This window comes from Erithacus rubecula (genome assembly GCF_903797595.1).
Source record: "Erithacus rubecula genome assembly, chromosome: 2".
NCBI lineage: Eukaryota > Metazoa > Chordata > Aves > Passeriformes > Muscicapidae > Erithacus > Erithacus rubecula.
The window spans coordinates 57368412-57389789 of record NC_136685.1 but is presented as its reverse complement, the minus strand read 5'-3'; the positions used below and the strand labels follow the sequence as shown (position 1 = coordinate 57389789).

The following is a 21378-nucleotide window of genomic DNA, read 5'->3' as shown; positions in this document are numbered from 1 at the left end:
AAATATTTCCAAAAGAAGAGGACTGACAGCCTCCCCAAGGGTTATTTAACCCCTTTAATGCATCTCAGAAGCTTGATAAATCTAACTCTACTGAGTAACTGGTAATTAACTTAACATTTTATTACATGCTGCAGTTCACAAGTTACTTGTGTTCTGTATCCTGAGAAATTGAATTTAAACGCACAAGTTTTTTATACGTGCTATCCAAAAAGCTCAGATGGAAAACAGAAATGAGAAAAAAGTATAAACCACATAAAGCATGGATGAAGGTGAAAAATAAAGCTCTAACAACTCTTCTGAACTTTAGCCTTATCCACACAGCATTCAAACATTTTCTGTTAAGAAGAAAGATTCCTTACACTCACCAGAGCAGAATGAAAATGTAAGAAGGAAAAGAACCAGGATAGATGAGCAGAAAGTATTCAGCATTAGAGAATGCTTATGAAAAACTTTACACACAGAATAGAAAGACAAAATAAAACAGAAAAACATTTAATAAAAAAAGCAAGGAATTTAAAACTAAATTTTCATGCGATGCAGACAGTGAAAATTAAAAGTCAGCTTTACAATTACAAATATTTTGGAATGATAGAGTAAGAGAGGTAAGGAATTTCCTTTTCAACTTTATTTTACTTTTATAACATTTATTTCCTCCTTCAGGGTCTCCGATGGAACCCTAAGGACTTCAACATGTCCTGGCTCTTCCGTGCCACCTGGTGGCCAAGTCCTCTATCCAAAAATCCCTTCAGCCTGACAGGGGACAGCCAAGGTTTTAAAAGCAAAGCCAAACATTAAACATTTTCTCAAGGATTCAGTCTCCACCAGCAGAAGGCACAAGAAGATAATTTCTTCTTAATAATGCCCTGGAGACATATTGGGACTTCCCTAAATCAGTGCCCTTATTTTGATTTTACAAACTATAGTTTACTCTGGAGTGTTAAAAGCTTTTCTTTTTCTGTTTTTTCCACTGAATCTTAGCAAGTGAAAAGGGCCATTAAACTGGGCCCTCTCCTCCATAAAAGCCTCAAAATTCATTAACTTCAAACCAGTTCAATGAGTTCACATGGAAATTCACCGTAGCCTATGCCAAAAGCTACAGCTGGATCTTGTCTGGCACAGGACTCCTTTTTTTCCTGTTTTTCCCCTTGTGAAGTAAATAAAATATACTTACCAGTTGGCCAGAAAAGAGAACTTGGGGGATAAAGAGTTATTTTTTCCAAAAAGCTGTTTAGCATCATTTAAGTGACTTGAATCATGAAGTTACAGAGCTAAATTCAAGCACTGACACGTATGGAGGCAGAAATGTTGGATACATCACAATGTTCCAGAGGTGCTGGTGTTTTGTCCATAGCTAAAACTGGTATTTCTATTTTACCTTCAACCTGTGACTCAGTTTTCTGTTCCATGATCTATAGCAATCCCTCTCAAATTGCCAGCACTGACTTTCACAAGCGAACTCTCTCTTTGAAATTCACAAACAGAGCTTGTATTTAATTAAAAGCTTAAAAAGGTCCTTTCAGAAGCAAACCTATATGATAGCCTTTGTCACAGCAATCTTAAATGCCTTAATCTGGCTCTAACTCAACCAGTCCCTGTTGCTCCCCTGTGATTAATTTGCACAGAAAACCAAGTTTGCTGCAAGGAAAACACAGAATGGACACGAGCTAACACTTCCCAGGGCTGACTACCTGGCACACTGTCACTGCCCTTGAGGCATCCCATGTGCTGTCTACAGCAGCACTTTTGGAAAACCTTTCCACAACCTTGCTGCCTTTGCTACAGCATATAAAAACCACAACTAAGGAAAGAGAGCAATGTCCCTTGAGACAGTGACAGGGAGATGCTTATTATGTATTATTAGTATTAAATATTATGCCATTACTCTATTATTATATAATGATAATCTCATCACAGTTTTCCCTATTTATTCATCCAGTGATATACAACATTCCTTCTCGAGTCCACAGCCATTTACAAGGTGAAATAGTGCATGAAAAATAAGTACCTTGCACGCCAAAGACAAAACATCCTCCACCCTGTGCTCAGGCTTGAGTGTCAGCGCCACAGCTTGGCCATCACAGAAATGAACATAGGTCTGTGTTTCCCAAGCATTCTCCTTCTGGATGCTCTCTGGCACTGAGCAGTAGACATTCAAAAAATCATCAACTTGCTGCTGGAAACAAGGGAGAAAGGTATAACACGTGTGGATGTCAAAAAATAAAACAAAACAAAACACAAAAGTGAAATTACATTAGCAGTTTGCAGTGACCATGTATTCAAAAACAGTGCTGTGTGTTTTTCTCAGGGCAAACAAGGGAAAGAGTTATGTTAGCTTCTCTTATTCACTATTGAACACCTGATTTTCTAGAGCTCAGACTGAACTTGCTGTGCCTTCCCATTATGGAATTTCATGCCTTTATGTCATACTAATCATTGATTTAGCTGATTGTGGAAATAGATAGTTACCTGGTATAATATCACAATGGAAATAATTTTTTAAGAAGAACTGACAACTACAATTTAATCTAACCAATACATATAAAATAACTGTGTAAATAAATAAATAAATACATGGAACTAGTGTCATTTTGACAAAAAATTACAACAAAATTCCAGCAGAGAGCACTGTGGAGCAAGGCTAAACGTAGCAAAATAAGGGCCTAAAGAAGGAATAACGTTCTACTCTATTTACAGTTTCAGAACATCGTGTTTCATTGGCAGCAGAGGGTTTACCATGGCCTGTTTACCATTTTGCTCCACATTCTCTCTCTTTCCAACACCACTCTGCTTGATCAAATAACATCAGTCCTAAATAAATTCCCTGTCACTTTCTCACTTTCTCTTGTACTTCACTTCAGGCTGCATGTTTCAAAAAAAACAAACAAGGAGAAGACAAACACCAAGAGCTGTTCGGAATTTGGAGTTTCACATATTATTTGGGTCAGCACATCACTTAATTATCTATATCAAGGCATTTCAGATTATGCAGATGGGTCCCTTGATTCCCCATGCAGTCACTGGAAAGGGACAACTCCATGAAGTGGTGAAACTTCTACCCAAGGCATACCTTAAGATATCCTGAGCTCATCTCTACCTCCTTCATGCTTTTTGTCAGTATTTTTTGTTTGTTTGTTGGGCTGGGGGGATTTGTTGCCTACATGAAGACCCTTGATCACACAATTCTGCCCCCTCTCCACCGGGACACAAGCCCAGGGGTGCACCACAATTAAAAGCTGCTGTAAAAGCTGCACAAGGACTCTTCCCCTTGCTGCAGGCAGCAAAGTTGTTGACAACAATCTGTCAGTAGCAACAGAGAGACCAATATTACTTTCTTTTTGCAAACTGTGGCTGTAAAAATGATGAAGTAAGCAATCCTATCCAGGTAATTACCAAACAATGCAGAAATTCAGGTTACAGACAAACCAGATTGTGGCATAGTAATAATGTGATGCCAGAGTAACACTGGTTTGGTGGAATAATATTCATGAACTAAGTCTATTCATTAATCTTGTCTGTCTTGATTTCAACTGCCCCTTTCAACTAGTTGGACATGAAGTTTCAATTAACACAGGTGACAGAAATCCCACTGAAATCCATCAAATTATACATAAGAGGAGTGGTGTTCTGCTACTGCAATTAGCACAGTGTTGAAATCTACACCAGGTGAAGTTTGACCTTGGCAGGTAGGTACAGCTTGCTCATAACACTGGTGATGTTGAAGAAGGTAATTCCCCTGAAACTGTAGCCCTCTCAGCACTAAATCAATTGCCTGAGAATGGAGCCTAACCTACCCCCATAGTGCAAATAACAGAAAGGAGAAAGGGGCAAGGCAGGAAGGCTGCAGCAGATTAGCACAAATGAGTCAGGGTGAATTAACCTGGTGGCTTCCTCCAGGGAAAACCAATGCTATGCTTGCCTCAGCAAGGGAGGTTTGCAACTACTACAATGGTTTATTGCCCTGCAACACTAGCACTTCAAATCTGTGCAACTGAAATAAATCTCACTATGGCCAGAGATGAAAACAAACCATAACCTCATATCACAGAGGATTAAGGTAATGAGAAATAGGTTCAAGGCCGCCTTTGATGTAAGCTTTTGTAACAGAACAGAAAGATCTGCAGCCAATGTGAGCTACATCCTTTCCTTGCCATGAACATGACATTCAAGCATACAATTTGAGATAAACTTCCCTCTGTTATTAAACATAACTGTGCTCCTTAACTGCAGTCAAGGAACCATTGCTTCGTCCACATTTTCCATCTCAGAAAATCTGACATGAAAAGGGATTTTTTTTTTTTTTTCCTGTTATGCCTGCAGTGACCAATTCCACAATGGTTCATTCATTCATTGCCACATGAAGTTATAACAACCCATCCAATTTTCCAGAAAGAGGCGCCAGGATTTGCAGACTGTCACATGTTGTGCCACAGGGCTGCTGCAGGACCAATAGGTTACTTCATCATTTCCTCCCACTATTTGCCTCTGGTTTTATCATCCTTTTCAGGGAAAATACAGCTTCCCTGGCAGACTTCACTATTTGTCATTCACCCTCCGCAGGCAGCATTTCATAAAAGTTTTGATGCGGTTTTTGCTTTTGATTTTATTTTAAATCAGCCAGTGAAACCAGGCTGATGCCAGAATAACGGTTTTCAAAGTTATGATGAATCATTTCTGAGTTGTTGTATGATTCACCAAAATGTCAGGATCTTAAAAATGTACCCACGCTGTATTTAATACCCATTGAAAAAAAAGGTTTCAGAAATAGGGTTGAAATAATAAGGAAAAAAAATGTGTTTTCTAGCTCCAGAGCTCTGCTCAGCACCTAAATTGTGTGGGTTTTTCTAGTCTTGAAAGACAACCTCAATAAATTTTTAAGTCCTGGCCCAAACTGGAGGCACATTGACCTCTGATGGTCCCCCTGTACCTGGGAAACAGGGCTGTGAGCCCCTGTCTGAATTTGGAGAAGGCTGCTTTACCTATAGCTGGGACAAGAAGACAGACCTTCTCTCTTTGCTGACACTTCACCAAAGGGAGAGTATTCCATTTTGGCTGCTCCCTAGTGCCTTTAAAACGTTTCTCTGTCTCCTCAGAAGGGTTCAGGAGGAGTAAATGCTCCTGTCAGGCCAGAGGACAGGGGAACCCCAGCACACCCTGTTGTATAAGGCAGCTTCATCAACCTTCCAGCCCAACAGAGGCTGGCATCCAACCTAGGGACTGGTGTCAGGAGAAACCTCCAGGGGCTGTGCCCAAGAGATTTGGTCTCTTCTCATGTGGCAAACCTTTCCACAATTCCAGCATGTTTGAACAGGAATTAACTGTGCTTGCTGTCTCTGAGATGGACATGGATGCCATCTCACACCACACACAGTGGTACATTCTGGAGGAATTTGTTAAGTGTCCTCTACAGGACTTGATTTCAAACCCATAATTTCCATTTATTTTGAAAAGAGAGGAGTGATTTGGTTTAAATACTTTCCCACTCCAGAAAATAACAGGCAAGTGGTCAAGAAACAAAGAGAATTCAGGTATTTCACTTTTGCAAAGAACAGACAAAATGCTGTCAGTGGGAGATGCCCTTCCAGACTGGGGGACAGCAACACCATGCCCCTGGGAGGCTGAAGGAATGGAGAAGGACCATGACTGAGGCCAGGCAGGGAAAAGCAGCCAATCTCCTTCCGCTGGGCATAAGAGAACATCTATCCCAGCTATTTACTGGGCAATATGGCTGAAGGATGCTCCATCCTTCTCCTTTACTTGGGCAATCTCCACCTTTTTATGAAACCTCACTTCTCTGATGGGATGGTCCACAGACTTTACATAGATTTTATTGCCTTAAAACTCAAAACACAAAGGTTCTGTTGAAATAGGCAAGGGGGAAAAATATACCTTGGCTTTCATCCCATCCCTGGAAACCATCAAGGTCAGATTGGATGGGACTCTGAGAAGCCTGATCTAGATGAAAATTTTAATGTTTATTGCAGGGGGTTGGACTAGATGACTTATAAAGATCTCTTCCAGTTCAAACCATCCTATGATTTGCCATACTGTGAAGGATGCTTTCAAACAAGCTCTGCCCCAAATCTCTCCCACAGTGTACAGACTGTATGCATTAGTGTGTGAAGAAGCTTCTAGGGGCTTGGTTTGGTTTGGTTTTTTTAAAACTTACCATGAATGCTCAGAAACTTATGCTAAAGTGGTTTCATTATCAGAGTTTTAATCCTGTCATCTAACAATAAATATATTTTATGAATCTCTTTAGGGTCTTTGAACCAGCCCCACTATTACCTTAGAGAAATGCATTCAAGAATTCAAAAACATGATGATGCAGAATGAGAACAGGCATATCATACCTCAGCAGAGTTGGCTGAATTCTGCACACCAGCAAATCCATGTCCTCCTGCTGAATCAAAAACCTATTGAAAACATCACAGATAAATAAGCAGGTTGAACAAATAAACACTTTAACATATTTTCTGTTTTGAAAAAACAAAAAATAAAATTAAATTAAGGAATATATATCAACTTGCTAAGCCCTGGGGATCTTTTTGTACTTTTTATTGCTTTATTTTGACTAGAAGCAATAAAGAAATACAACTCTCTCCATATAAAGAAAATTTAAGCAGATTTTCTCTTTTAAGCTACATGCACACTCAGTTTCAAATACATATAAAACATGTTCTTGTTTTTTCCTATCTACTATTTAGTAATAAGATTAAAGTCATTTACCTTCAAATCATACACTATACTGGAATTATAAATTTCACCCTTCAGGATACTGTTAGGGAGAGCTACAAATCTCATTATGACTTCAAGGAAGTATATTTCAAATCATTGTTGCTGGTTTCTAAAACCTCCTACCCTACAGTTTTTCATCTTTTCTAACCTGTTTTCTTGGCACTATCGATTTAAACTTTTAGCTTAGCTTTAAAGTTGACCCAAACCTCACACTATTAAGTAATGAAAGCAGCTGAAAAAGTGCCTGCTAAAAGTGTCTGCTTTGGAAGTGATGAAGGAAGGACCTCAGATGTACATTGCCACATGCCTTTGAAATTTAACTACTGGTATCTCACAGAGGTGCTAATCCTATTAATTATCTTTTAAAAATCCAATAAATGGCCATTGATACAGATATTTCAGGGATAAGGCTGGTGTAAACAGAAGGATAGACCTATATACTTTATATGTGACATTGAGATTTGCAAGAAATAACATTACCTTCCTAAATTGCAAATTAAAAAACCCTTTTATAAACTCCTTCTGAAGTCAACAAATTAGGACAATATCAGACTAACACCTGAGATTTTGGGGGGTTTTGGTATTAGCAAAAGCCTTTCAGATAATCCAGGACAACAACAAACTCTCTCTAGATTTCATACAAATTCCAGTTTCTGCCAATGCAAATAAAGGGTACCACTCCTGAACTTCCTTGTCTCACCCACAGATGTAATCAAAGTATTTTATTGCTTATGATTTGTCAAAACAGTTCACCATTAAGACATAAGAAAGCACATAAGCATTTACGAAACTGAGGATAATGTGAGCCTAGACAGCCCCCATCTGCTTCAGTGCAGTTTTATTAACTGATTAGTAGAAAACTCAGCCACTTCATTAATGTTTACAAAAGCTTCCCAGCACAGAAACTCTGAACGTTTTTTATTAATGCCATAAAAATAAACAAGATAAAATCAAAAACTTCCCTGACACAATAATTTTCAAGAATATACCATCTGATTTTTAAGATAGGGTACCATAGATTAAAACATTCCAGCTACAGTCAAATGAACTTAAATCCAAGAAAACAAGACTTTTTAATCTATTGCTTGACAGAAATATTACAACACAACGAGCAGAGAAGGAACCTCCATTTCTCTGCTTAACCCAGTTGGCTGAGACAATAAAGATATCTTCAGGCCTATTCTGATTTTGGTATAGAATTACATATATTTGGTATAGCATATTACATATACTTGTGCATATACACAAGTCTGAGCAAGGATGTGGCTCTCCTTCCAGCTATCTTCTATGTTCATGGGTCAGTTTTCAAGCCATGCCCATAAAAATTCCTCACTTTTATGGGCAACACTCAGCATTTACATTTCCTTACTTGTATTGCAGGATGTTTAATTCCAGAAAAAAAAAAAAAATCAAGAACCCCAGCTCATCTATGAAAATATTTTTGGGCCAGCTGGTTGCAAGGTTTGGAATAAGAAGGGTAAAGATCCATTGGGGGCCTGTGATAGGCCTCCCTTCTCTTTGTTCAGAAGAGCACTGGGAGGGCAGCAGGAGCCTCCTCTTCTTGCCACAGATACAATATTCCCTGTCCCTGAGCTCCCTAGAATCTCCTTCATGGGCTATAAAGCATAGGAGAAGATGTATTACCGAGTTAAAAACAGTGCAAGGTATCAGCTCTGCTGGGAACAGAGCTAAAGGGCATAACATTCCTTCCCTCAGGGCTCATACTAATAAAGAAATAGAGGTGCAGGACTCCCAGACCAACTGGGAACTGGGGAATACAGGGGAAGTTACGTGGAAAGGATGATGTAGGGAAAGTTTCTCATTTGTTCCTTCTTTTGTAAGACAGACTTGTGTCTGTAGCAGGACATGTACAAATAGGCTTGTTTAAATATTCTACAACAGACTACCAGACATGCAAGAATAGCCAGTTTTCAAGTGCTGATCAGAGATTTTTGACTAAAAAAATCAAAGGCTGGGGAACAACAGGAAAAAAAGCCACCTAATGAACAATGTACAAAATACTGCTTTGCAGGAGCAACAGCTGATATGGCAGAGGCTTGTGAAAACAGTAGTTCTGAGTGACAGTGCACCTCTGTAACTTCTGCCTCACTGTCAAGAAGCATCTTTGCTCTTATTTGCCTTTTTTTTTCTGGGAAAAGGCAGCAAACTTTTGTTTTGCATATGACTGAGCTTTTATTGAGAAAACATAGACTCCTGAAGTGTGAAGCTTGCACTAAATGTAAGCATGGGCCATTAGTTCCAGAAAGAGAAAAAAGTGCTGTGGTTTCACCAGCAATGCAGCCCTTTGGTGGGGGCACACATCAGCACAGTCCCTCCCAAGAGCCAGCCTGACCCTGCACACCAAACCTGTGCCAAGTCTTCAGTAAACTGGTGTGGCATTATTTGTCAGCTGTCTATACTGAGACCTGACTCCCTGCATGACAGCAGTCTTCTCTTTTACCAGTGGCTAAAATGTACTTCCAGGCAGTGTGGGCTGCTCTAAGAGGCCATGCCAAAGATGTCTGTCTTTGCACAGTCTCTTTCCCTTGAAGACTCCAGCGTCCCAGTTACAAACAAGCACACTCTGTATTAAGGACTGTGTATAGAGGCCGTCTTGGAAGAAACACTACTTCCAAACAGTTTGCAATGTCCCAGAAGGGAAGTTTTTTATAAATTCCAACCTGATGTTCTTTTCCTGGCAATAATTAAATTACTGGGTCAAAACCTCTCATTCACCAATTTTATTTATCACAAAAAAACTCCAAATCAGACACATACTCTTCACAGGTGATGATCCCATTGCAAGTTTGCCACACCTACTGAAACCTTGGGTGCAGGTTTGATGGACAAATGTCTTCTACCCTGTGCACCAACATCACCTTGCAGGATTGAACCCCAGGAGAAACAAACCATTCCAGCAAACAAAATCTACCTGAGTTATGGAAGGTCTCTTTTCTTTTCCTTTTCTTGCCAATGTGTCCAGTCCTTTTAGAGAAGAAAATAAACCCTTCTTATTTCGAACCCTTTGTGACAGAGACAGGGTACGTTTCCTGAGAGCAGCTTCATCCCTGGAGCAGATCTATTCAAACACAGAGACAGACCCTCCTGCATCACTTTCATAACAGAAAAATATTGACAGTTATTTCAACCTGAGGCATCAAATAGGGGTTACTTCAGTTCATCTCAATGTAACATGCCAAAGTGCAAGGACAGTGTTTTAAACTTTCAGCACTGATGCTTGTTTCAGTATTCCAGTGGCATGGCAGCATAATTTTTTTGTCATGGGGCAAAATTCGAAGCCATAGGAAAGGAGAACCTGAGAAAATATTGCTCTTTTAAACAAAAGCTAATGAAAAGGCTCTGAAGAATAATGATAAGCTATCATTCAGATATTAAATTGCTAGAGGAAAACAGACTTTCCAAATCGCCAAACTTAGGAGATAAATGCTATGGCATTGAGTTATTAATAAGGAATGGCACAAACCACACAGATAAAAACAGTGGCAGAGAGGAAAACATTCCCTAATGGGTCTTTCAGTACTGCCCTTCAGGCTTCACATGCAGCAAACGTGGTCCAGCCCTCTCTGCCAAGATGAGCCTTGCAGCCCTGCCAAGGTTACAGAGCAGAGGTGAACCTGCTACTTCTGTACCTTCCCTGAAGCTGACAGGGTGACAACAGGTTACAGCAACTGAGGATGCTCTTCTTTAGAAACACAGCCCAGAGTTCTTTAAAAAAGTGACATTTAATTCTGAATTGTCTCTAGCTTTAGTCCATTCTAAGAATACTTCCTTTTTAGGAGGGACTCCAAGTCTGGAGTCCTCTGGGGAAAAAAAAAAAACAAACTCATGGCCATATCCTGTAGAAGAAAATGTATTTGCAGTCAAGGAGCCAGCAGAGAGGGTGAGAAGAGTATAGGGCTGCCTGAGCAATGCATGTGGGTGCAGCCAGACAATTCCACATCTAAGCACATGGTGTTTTTGTGTAACACACCCATGAGAGTGCATTTGGACTTACCAGTGCATGGAAGGATGAGACAGAGAAAATGCCGAGCCTCCCCAGGGCCAGTTTTGAAGGACGACTGGCAGCAGCCAAAAGGCTCTTTGGGTTTGGGAGCTCCCCACCTTGCAAACTGGATAGGTAACACCGCATCCGGAAAAGGTCCATGTTAAACTTTTCCAGGTTCTGTTCCCATTGCTGGATCTGTTTGGATATAAAAGGGGACAATTAAATGGGGGGGAAATGTCTTTGTGGGCTGCACTGAAAATTCGAGTGCTTCCCCAAACCCATAGTAAATTGCTTTCATCTGGTAGTATATGGATTAGATTAGTTATTCTCTGCCAAAACACATTCAGTCATATTGTGTTACATCAATCCAAAAGATGACTTGAAATAAAACAAAGCTGGTGGTCTTAAACACATACTGACAAGATGAACATACCATGAACTTTGGGTAGTTTGATAGCCACAAAAACAATTACATAAAAACACAACCCTGTGGTTCACAAAGGCTTGCCGGTTGGATTTTTTTTTTTCTTCCCTCCCACAACCCCCTTCTTTTTGGAAATAAGTCTTGCTTCTTTTTTTATTTTTTTAGCTTAGATTGTGTAGCTGGCTGGCTGAAAACAAAGTAAAAAACAGCTAGTCTAATACACTGCAAAGCAAAGTAGCTACAGTGGTAGTTTCTCTTCATTTTTTATCATCATCCTTTGGTTCCTCTAACTGTAAACAGGTGACAATACTCATGGTTCTTGCACTGACTAGTAGGGTAATACATTATTACATCCAGGCAAATGGCAAAAAACAGCTCTATAGACGCAATACAAACCACTGTACCAAAAGCAAGAATGTAAATATGCAATTCTTAAAATATATCTAGCACAGGTACCTATAAGATGCAACAACTTAACCCAGTTTCAATGTAAAATTAGGGAAGTGAAGACTCAAACAGTTACTAGACTGAAAGCTCTGAATCAAGGTTTAGATGACAGATTTTAGGTATTTGTGTAGATACATAGTCTTTTAAACAAAATATTCACACTCATTTGAAACATGCACACTTATTTAAACACATATTCTTATGCACTGCACCAAAGTCAAATTTTGCTCCTAATTTCCCCAACTTACATACTGGTAGTTGCAGCAAAAATCTGCCCTGCAGATTGTACAATTAATGTGCAGCATACAGTAGTACCTATAGATAGTACAAATAAAAGAGGCAGCAAGCACACTGATAAACGAGAAGGCAGAAAGGCATGTCCATTAGGTCAAGGTACACCAAGATTGTGTACTGATGACTGCTGAGATCCCCTGCCAACACTGATCTTCCAGTGTCAGCTCCAGTCGCTGCACACTGCCTGTTCAACAGGTGGTTTAGGGCTGTGCAGAAAGTTTGTCACGCTTTCTCTAACGAGCGTTGGCTCCATACCTTTTTCTGGCACACCTGCCTGTCCCCATGGGCACAGGACATTATCACCCCACACTGAGATTAGCCAAGGCTGGGACAAGCACCTTTGGGACTCGGGAAACAAGCTGGCAAATACAAAAACCTCAGGTGGACTATGCCCTTTAGGCTCATTTAGAAGCAAAATCAGTTTGGTTTCCTCATAATGCTGCCAAATATTTCAAGAATTGAACAAGTATTTTGGCACTTTACTTTCAAGAATGAAGCAGTAAGCAAAGAAAGGCCCTGTTAACAAGATGGTGCTACAACCAATAAAGACCCTACCTAGTCCAGCTTCCTTACACACATGCTCACAAATCATGGCATAAGTTACTTTTGGAAGTGAGAAATAAATCTTATTTAGTATGTAGGGTGAAGAAATGGAGGACAGTATACCATTTTGTAAAGGTATGAATGCAAAATTGTAATTCACAGTATACATAAAAAATCTTTCAAAGAATGACTATTAAAAGCAAATGAGAGCATTTACAAAAGCTTGTCATAAGATGAATTCTCAGAAGTCCAGTGAAAATGGACAGAGAAATACACATAATGAAGATGCCCTGTCCAATCTCTCATCACAGACATTTGAAACACGCATTCTCTGCACTCCACAAAGAATAATCTTTTTTCCTTGGGTTTATTTAATAATTTCCCCCCATTTTAAATTATTTTTTTTTCTTTCTTTGCGCTTTCAAATGCTTCTCAGAGCATTTTTCTGCTTGCCAGTACTTCATGCATGGGACGACTCCAACAGGAGATTGCGAGATGAGCTCTTTCTGTGTCAACATCCAACTAGAATGAAAACATGGCTGTCAGCTGTTCACAAAGCCAAAAGCTACAAGCTCAGGTAATGTCTTTCCCTTCGAGATGACACCTCTGTGGGTACACAGCCAAGCCAACTTTTAATAGCTCGGGAACTGAGCAAGCCTTGTTCTGGGCACCCTGGAGGGGAGCATCCTGTCCTCACTGAACACAGGCTGAGCACAGGCATCCTTGTGTCTCTTAGGTCTTCTTCAAAATCCCCATTAAACATTTGCATGAAGTTGTATTTTAAAATAAAGATCATCTAAGAAGGGGGTGTGGGGTATGACATGGGGGCATTCTGAAGCAGTAATTAAATTACAATGTTTATCAGTCACACAGGATACTGGCTAATCAGCTCCAAAAGCATCGGTAATCACAATGTTACATTTAATGGCATTAGCAAAAGCTGTAGGCAAGGAATTTCTGAGATTGTCTTGTAGTCTTATCAAAACCAGGGATGTCTGGAACCAATTGGAGACCATGAACCAATACCAGCTGCTATTTGTCTAAGGCTTTTAAACTAGGATAATTCTTCCTAGAGATTTATATTCTTGAAGACTAAACGGGAGAAACACACAAATAAAAAAGCAACAACTTCAAAGCACAGTATGACCTGGTCCATGAAGTTAATTTACAGCCTGCAGACTCACTGCTGCAATCCCTATTCTGCTATTGTGTGAGACAAATCTCTGCCCCACGTGGGAGGACTACCCGAAAGAAGGCTCAGGGACTTAACTTCATCATGCACAGACAAAACAGCCCTTTTGAAATCTGCTTGAAAGCAAACAGGAAAAAGTGGATGCAGCAGACAGCTGTGGGAGCAGGAATGGGCAACAAAGGCTAACACCAGCACGAAGTGAGTCTGAAAAGAGAGAAGAGATATGGCCCAAAGTGAGGCATACCAAGACAAGTGAGCACACAAGAAACATGAAAGCATTAAAGAGTTGTTCCAGAGGAAAGGGAGGATGTCATTGTCAGTCCAGGCAAATGTTAAGCAAGGATTTCTTGGTTTAATGGCAGCATGAAAGAGCTTGGGAGAAAGGCAAGAGGGAGCCACCCAAATAAATGTATTGAACCTAGCAGGATCCTGTAAGGTACAGTGGAAAAGGAAGCTGTGGTAGAGAGATAAAAAGGAGTAAAATGTGGGAAGCCTTGAGAATTCCTTAGCCTGGGCTACCAGACAAACTCATGCAAGGAAGCCTGGTGCAAGGACAAGACAGTAATTATGTGAGGGGCAAGGTTTGCATCAAAGACTTAGTGCAGGAATGAGTTATTAAGAGCTAACACACTAAGGAAAATCAGCATGGTACTTTTGGCAGTACTTCAGCAGTAATGATAATTTTCATAATATAAATATTCAATTCTCCTCCAGGTCAGTGAAAAATCTGTTCAGACACTAAGAAACAATTGCAAATTAATTACATTTTATGTCACACAAACAGGGAAGATAAGGGAAGCTGTTTGAAAGCAGGTCTCTCTCAGGTCAATAAACCTGCTAGGTTTTCTACAGCTAAACTTTAAAGTGGGAGCTTGGGAAAACAAGGGATAAATATATGCAGGCTAATGGTTTCCAGCATGATTTGGGGACCCACAGCTCCTACATGCCTCAGTTCTCTCTGCAGGTAACATTTGTAGTGACACCAGCACCCCACTAGAACAGGTTTAGGGTTAGCAGACTGAAAGGGAAGGCTTTAACACTCCAGTGTGGACAAACAGTGCAAACAGTATATTTTGGGGGCTGAGGAAGAACTGCCTCATTTGCAAACACATGTTCTGTACCAAGTAAAAAGATCTTAGGAGATTAAAACCCAAACCAGTGTGTGAATGGTGTAAAGCTGGGCCAGACATGACACCATATCAACTCAATATAACAATACTTAAAGGACCTAGAAGAAGGATGGAGAAAACTTCCTGGACAGCTCACCTGATAACAAAACATCAGCTTTTCACTTGGCACCTATTCAAAGGAGCACTAAAGAAAAGATGAACCGGAAGGAGGGCCTTCTCTCAATACTTAAGCCTTCAAAATTGATTTTATTTAGTAGTAGCTCTTATACCATGCAGAGGCATGAGGGCCTTGCTGACACAATTCACTATCTACAGCAATAAAAATTCTCTATTTTTCCCTACACAATATGTTATTTTCAGATGGAAAGTGTCTTTGCAGACTGATGTAGGGAACTCTGTGAATTGAGAAGAAACTTCTGCTGCTGTTTTATATGTACAGCTTTTCAACCACATTACAAACAACACCAAACTCTTTGCATTCCAGTCCCTGGTTCTCAGACACAATTCATATTGTATCCATCTGGAAAAATGAGTCACTTGGTTTCTGGGGACAGGGAACAGATTTTTATTGTCATTACTTCCTAAAGAGAACTCGAAGAAGCAAAAACATCACTCTTGCAGAAATTCCATTACTTTAAAAAACACTACTGTGATGCTATCATAACTTTTAGTTTAAAGAATAAAGAAGGCATTGTAATGGAGTACAACAACACTCATGTGCAATTAGCAACACTTTATTTTTCATTTGCATGTTGACTTTAAAAAGGTTAAGAAATCTTCCTGAAATAACAAGACAATGGAGTTTTTTTACAATAAATGTCATCTTTTTGACTGCATTGGAAGTAAAGAATTTCCATAATTTTTAACCAAAACAAACAGAGGTAATCTTATTCCCAATACCACTGATAGTACAAAAGTAGAACATGTGTACCCAAGTTACATCTTGTTGAAAATCCAATGGAAATTGCTGGCACTACATATATGTCTATAGTTAGCCATGTAAGTAAGGAAGCCACTGAATTTTATTATCCAGCTGCCCTCCCCAAAACCCAGACCACCAGCCTTTTCTGAACAGGCTGCCTCACCAGCTCCATTGTATGAGATAATGTTTGCAACTTCACATTAGTTTTTCATTACTTTATGCTAAATCTTTGCAAAACAAAGAGGAAAGTTCACCCATCTGTAAAACAGTAACAACAGAATGAAGATGAACTTCCCTAACTTTCTGTCTGCCTACTCAGTTCACTCCCAGTCTACTGCTATTAAAGAGAAGGAATGATGTAGGGAAGGAGCATCCTTACTGAAGAGTAACACCTGGAAAGAAATCAAACTGGCCTCTCAGAGAGCTGGTTCAAAGACCACACAAACTGAAGATTTATTCTAACAAACTTGGACAATGGTATTCTGGTATTTTTTAGTTTAAGAGGATATGGAAGAATGAAAAGTTACTATGTATTGAGATTCCAGTTGAATTTGTCTGCAGCAATGATGCCAATGAATGTCTTGCAACAAAACTCTCTGGAAAGACTGTCTTTGAGTGTTGTTGAGAATTTGGATCTCAATGTCAGAAAATATTTCATGAGATGCTTTATAGAAAGTTAAGAGATGAAATTTGAACTTTGTGGAGGCTGAAGAATAAATTCCCAGACCTATTCCAACTACCTTTCTTCACATGTGAGAGAAAAGAGAAAGAGTCAAATAAATTTTATAAACAAATGCATTTATGCTATTTGTGAAAAGCTGAAGACCGCTATAGGGAAAGGAAGAAAGAAGAAAGGTACTAATGGGTTTAATGACCACCTAGAATAAACAGACCAACATCTTACTGATCCTTCTTTTTCTTTCTTTCTTTTTTTTTTTTTTTTTCTTTTAATGGCAACAGACAAACTACTTTTAGGTGGATGACATATATGAAAATTTACATATGAAAACAGAAGTATCTCCAAGCATGTGCCTTCTCTTTTCACTAATGCTTCACTATTTCAGTGCCTGCAAGTAAATACACATGTTCCTAACCCTCTGAAAAATGAAGAATTATATGCAGAGAAAATATGAATCACATCAGAAACCTGTGAATAGCTAGGAAAACACTATTATACCAACAAATTAAAATGTGGAGACAAAACTCCATAATGCTTTCAAGCAACTATTATTCATACTATTGTTCTAAAGTGAAACATCAGGACAGACTTATGTACCAAGTGCATAAACAATTACACACAGGGCTGCAGTGCCCTCTCTTGTGAGATAGATTTTCCACCCCATTAAAACCAGTTCTGCAGGCAGAGGCAGCTCCACTTCTGACTTAATGTGCCATATTTTGTTAAAAGAGCCCTGAATAAATGCTAATAATCCCTAACACTAATAATCACTAACAGGGCTCTGTATTCACAGCAAACACTTGGTTTCTCTAGCAGGTTAAACATCTATGAAAACTAAATTTTTTTTAAGAAAGACTTTGAAATTCATCTTGGCACCAGGAGAATTTCAAACTCTACCTTTTTTCCTAATTCTCTTCACTTGAGTGGAGAAGCCACATGCTGGGGGAATACCATCACACAGAATGTATTTATTTCGCATGGTAATAGAAAACCTACGTGGCATGTGCAGACTTGAGATTTCCAGCCACACTGGCACCTTGCAGATGCTTCATTGATCTCTTCTAAACCGACCAGCATTACCAATAATTTTGTGAAGGGCTATTTGTGAATTTTCTCTTAAACACAAAGTTTATAATAATAATAATAATAATAATAATAATAATAATAATAATAATAATAATAATAATAATAATAATTATTATTATTATTATTATTATTATTATTATTATTATTATTATTATTATTATTATTATTATTATTATTACTATTAGGCCAGTAAACCCAGAGAGAACCCTTCATATAAGCCACAAGACTATGAAATGAAAACATTTCCCAACCAGTTTGATAGCATCAAGCCTACAAAACAACAATTTCTCTATAAAAACAACATTTTCTTTGTCTTTTTGTTGTTGTTGTTTGTTGGTTTATACTTCTGCTTAGCACTGGTTTTATTAATTGATTGCCTTCAAATTCACTAAATTTACCAGATAGTATCAGATGAGCTTCTCTAATCCATTCACTGGACACCAAAAAGAAGCATATAAGTACATCAAAATACCTATAGCAATTTTAAAAGTGCAGGTTTCCTTAATACAACTGCCTTTCAGGTGGTGGTAATTGTGAAAAAAAGTTTTTGCTTACTTTTAAAGCCTTGAGAATTATTAAGTCTTCAGCAGAGAAGTATTGCTTTTAAGTCAATGGTTTCAAGAAATGAAAGAAAAGAGCAAGTTGACATTTGGTAGTTGCCTTTCTGAGGAAGAGGAAGTAAAAGGAGAAAGGCTATAGAAATTAGAGTTTCCAAGACAATTCCAGTGAAAATAAGTTCTTTCTACACAAAAAACCACCACAGTTCTTCTGAAGTCAATCTATTTCCACAGGCTTCCCAAAATAAATTACTAGTGAAGATTTCCAGCACAGGATGCATGGCATGCTTAAGAAATGCAGTATTGTCAATACTAAGCACTTAAGCATGAAGGAACAATATCTGCCACATGATTGAAATGCCATCAAATTTACACAAAACCAAAATCAGAATTAATATTCTCTTGTTTCTCAAAATAGGCAAAAGACAACTAAACAACCACAGTTACTAAACAGCTACAGCTACATATATGCAAACTATTCCCTCAGGAATAACCTTTTCTCAAAATCATTAACTTACTAAGTATACTAAGAATTCTCGGTTACTAATTACATCAAGACTTTCATTTTTTTCTTTGCAAAAGCCAATCTGAGACAACAAATTAGAAGATTAGGCAACCAAGTTATCTATTGATTTTTCTCTGAAGTAACTTTGCTGGCAAACCTTAGGCAATTGCAAGGACAGATTTTTAAAGAGATCAAAGGGATCAAAATTGGAGAAAATTCCTGCTATAAGTTTATTCTTTGCCAACTACTAGATGTTTGCAATGATCCATTTCATTCTTTGTGGCAATGGTCTGCCCCCATTCAATGTTCTGAGACACACATAGACAGAAGATTAACAGGAATAAATCTTCTGCAGCCCTAGAAATGGATTTCAATTCTACAGAATGAAGCCAACTTCTTCCAGAGCTGGGAAACAATGACAGTTCTTCAAGGACAGAACATCTAATTAGCAGATATTAAGATAGAACATTAATACTCTTCAGCTAACTCCAAATGAACTACTAACAGAAATATCTGATGAGGGAGGGATAAATTAAGTTAATATCCATCAGGATTTTTCCTCAGTGTATCACATTTTACAAGCACTAGACATCTACAGAAATCTGTATATTCTTCTAGGGCTCAAAGCCTACTGCAATAAAAGGATGTTTAGCATTTTTCCTCTTCCATTCACCTCACTCTGCTCTGGACCATGAAATAAAGTGACCTGGAAATAAATTATGAACATCTGAGAGCTCAAAGGGCTTATGAACATCTGCACTGCAAATCCCTACACAAACCTGCATGTTATTTGACCTCTGCTCATACAGCTTCAGACTCAAGTGTGCCACAAGAGCTTGGCAGTGAAGTCAGTACTAGTCAATCTGCTCACCATCAAGCTCAAAGCAGTAGAATAAGAATTTTAAATATTATAAGCATCAAATCCCTGAAACTACAAGTCTTTTGCTAACCAAAGGAAAATAATTCTGCTGCATTGGTTCAAAGGAAATAAACTTCAATTGATACTAAAGGAACCATAATATACATCATGAAGAACTGATAGAAGAATAGTTACTCTGACTAGAAAGGTAGCTAGGGATGGGCTCTCAAAGTCCAGTCAAGCAGTCAAATTATCAGAAGTCTTCTGGAAATGGCCTAATAAAACTAAAGATACAGCAGCCTCAGTCCACAGACTTATTTAGGCTAAAGTACTAGACAAGCTCAATGCACAAGAGGCCATGGGTGGTGAGGTCATTGGCTGAACACTAAGTGTATCTGAATAATTAAAGTGTCTTTTGCCTGTTACTATCTGCAAAACTGCAGCTGTGGGCAAGACATCAACACTGCAAGACATACTTCCATAAGGTATCCCTGGAGTGATTCCTGGCTCACATGCTAGACCTGAGAGCACAGTAAGGCTTCGTGTTTGTTCACACCACACAGACAATCAGGTGATCATTAGTCTTGGCTAAATTTCAACTGGAAGCACATGGTTTTGTCTGCCACTACACAAAGTTGGAGAAAGGACTAAGTATTCTTCGTGTTCTGTCTTAAGGTGCATTACATTACTGCCAAGCACCTACTCTTCAATCTCTTTTGCAAAACAATAAAAAATTATTCACAGAACATACTGTATATTCTGTGGTACATGATGTAACAGCTAGATATTATTAACATAAAACTGTGAGGAGTAATTACATTTTCACAGAAGAGACAAGAAATCCCTTTGTGCTCATAAAACAGAAGTCTGATGCATAGCTTTGAGGAGCCTGCCTCCTGCACTGCTCTGGATTGCTGTAGAAACCTGGCAATAATTACAACCACTGTGCCAGCTAAGCCCAGGACAATTACTCTCAGGCCTGGAAAGCACAAATAGAGACCAAAGCAAGAAGTAATGATAAATATGCTCTCATAAAAAAAAAATTGTTTCCAGTACCTGATTTTCTATGGCCTTTCTGTTTTTTGGATCACTAACAATTGAGAGCTGCAGCTCCGCCATTTTTTTCATTTTGCCATCCATGTCAATCTTCTGGAAAAGACTCTTGGTCTGATTTTTCAGCAGCCTGACAGTGTCCTCCTTCCCAAGCTTCTTTGCAAAGAGGGAAGCACAGGCTGAATGTATGGCAGTAACCCAGTTTTCCAGATCCGTCTGACTTGTTGCCTGTGAAACCAATCAATGGTGCAACATTATGAGCAGGTAAGAGGAAAAATAAAAACCAAAAAAAACAACAGCTCTAGGGCATGAAGGTCTAGATGGGTTCACTGTTGTCTTAAGCACTTTATCTTAATCAAGTGAAATAAGGTTTTTTTTAGAAATGAGTAAGTAAAGGAAGTGCGAGATTTTCCTGCACTCCATCATGACTTGTCTCCAACCTTCAGCTTCTGCTTCTTAGACCTGCAAGGTCTAAGCAGTGGGAAGATGTGACTTGCATCTTTAATTCCTTGAGATAATTAAGGTAAACCCTACCAGATGTCAAAGGCAAACCTTCACTGCTGCAACAGCAGAGAAGATTTTACATGTGAGATTCTGAAGAGAGGTATTTGCTCACTTAAAAAGTGCCAAGTTAGTGGAAAGGCAACATCAAGGTAAAGAGAATGCAATCTGCACAAAGAATCACTGGAGATATGTACAAGTGTACCTATGAATCAACATGTTTCTATACAGGCAGTTCCACCTAATATTGTCCTTTATTAACATGTCCAAAGGTGTACTTGCGTAACCAAGGTATTTTAATTATTTTTAGCTCTCTTTCTTGAGTATCTTGCTCAAGCAAACTCTCTGTGGCCAGCAGATTTAGGGTTCAGCACATCATTCTGTAATGGTGGAATGCTAATAGATGTGAAAAAAACTGATAAAAAGTTGATTTTTTAGAAGCTTG

General features: G+C 38.8%; 1 protein-coding gene across 1 annotated transcript in view; it reads right to left on the bottom strand.

The window, feature by feature from the left end:
* Window positions 1-21378, bottom strand: part of TIAM2 (TIAM Rac1 associated GEF 2) — an 87230-nt gene that overhangs the window by 52831 nt on the left and 13021 nt on the right. The window contains exons 5-9 of the mRNA XM_079331324.1: window positions 20436-20660; window positions 10751-10936; window positions 9668-9814; window positions 6351-6413; window positions 2006-2173 (exon numbers count right to left, since the gene is read on the bottom strand). Of these exons, the coding sequence (XP_079187450.1) occupies window positions 2006-2173; window positions 6351-6413; window positions 9668-9814; window positions 10751-10936; window positions 20436-20660 (789 nt within the window). The remainder of the gene's footprint in view (window positions 1-2005; window positions 2174-6350; window positions 6414-9667; window positions 9815-10750; window positions 10937-20435; window positions 20661-21378) is intronic.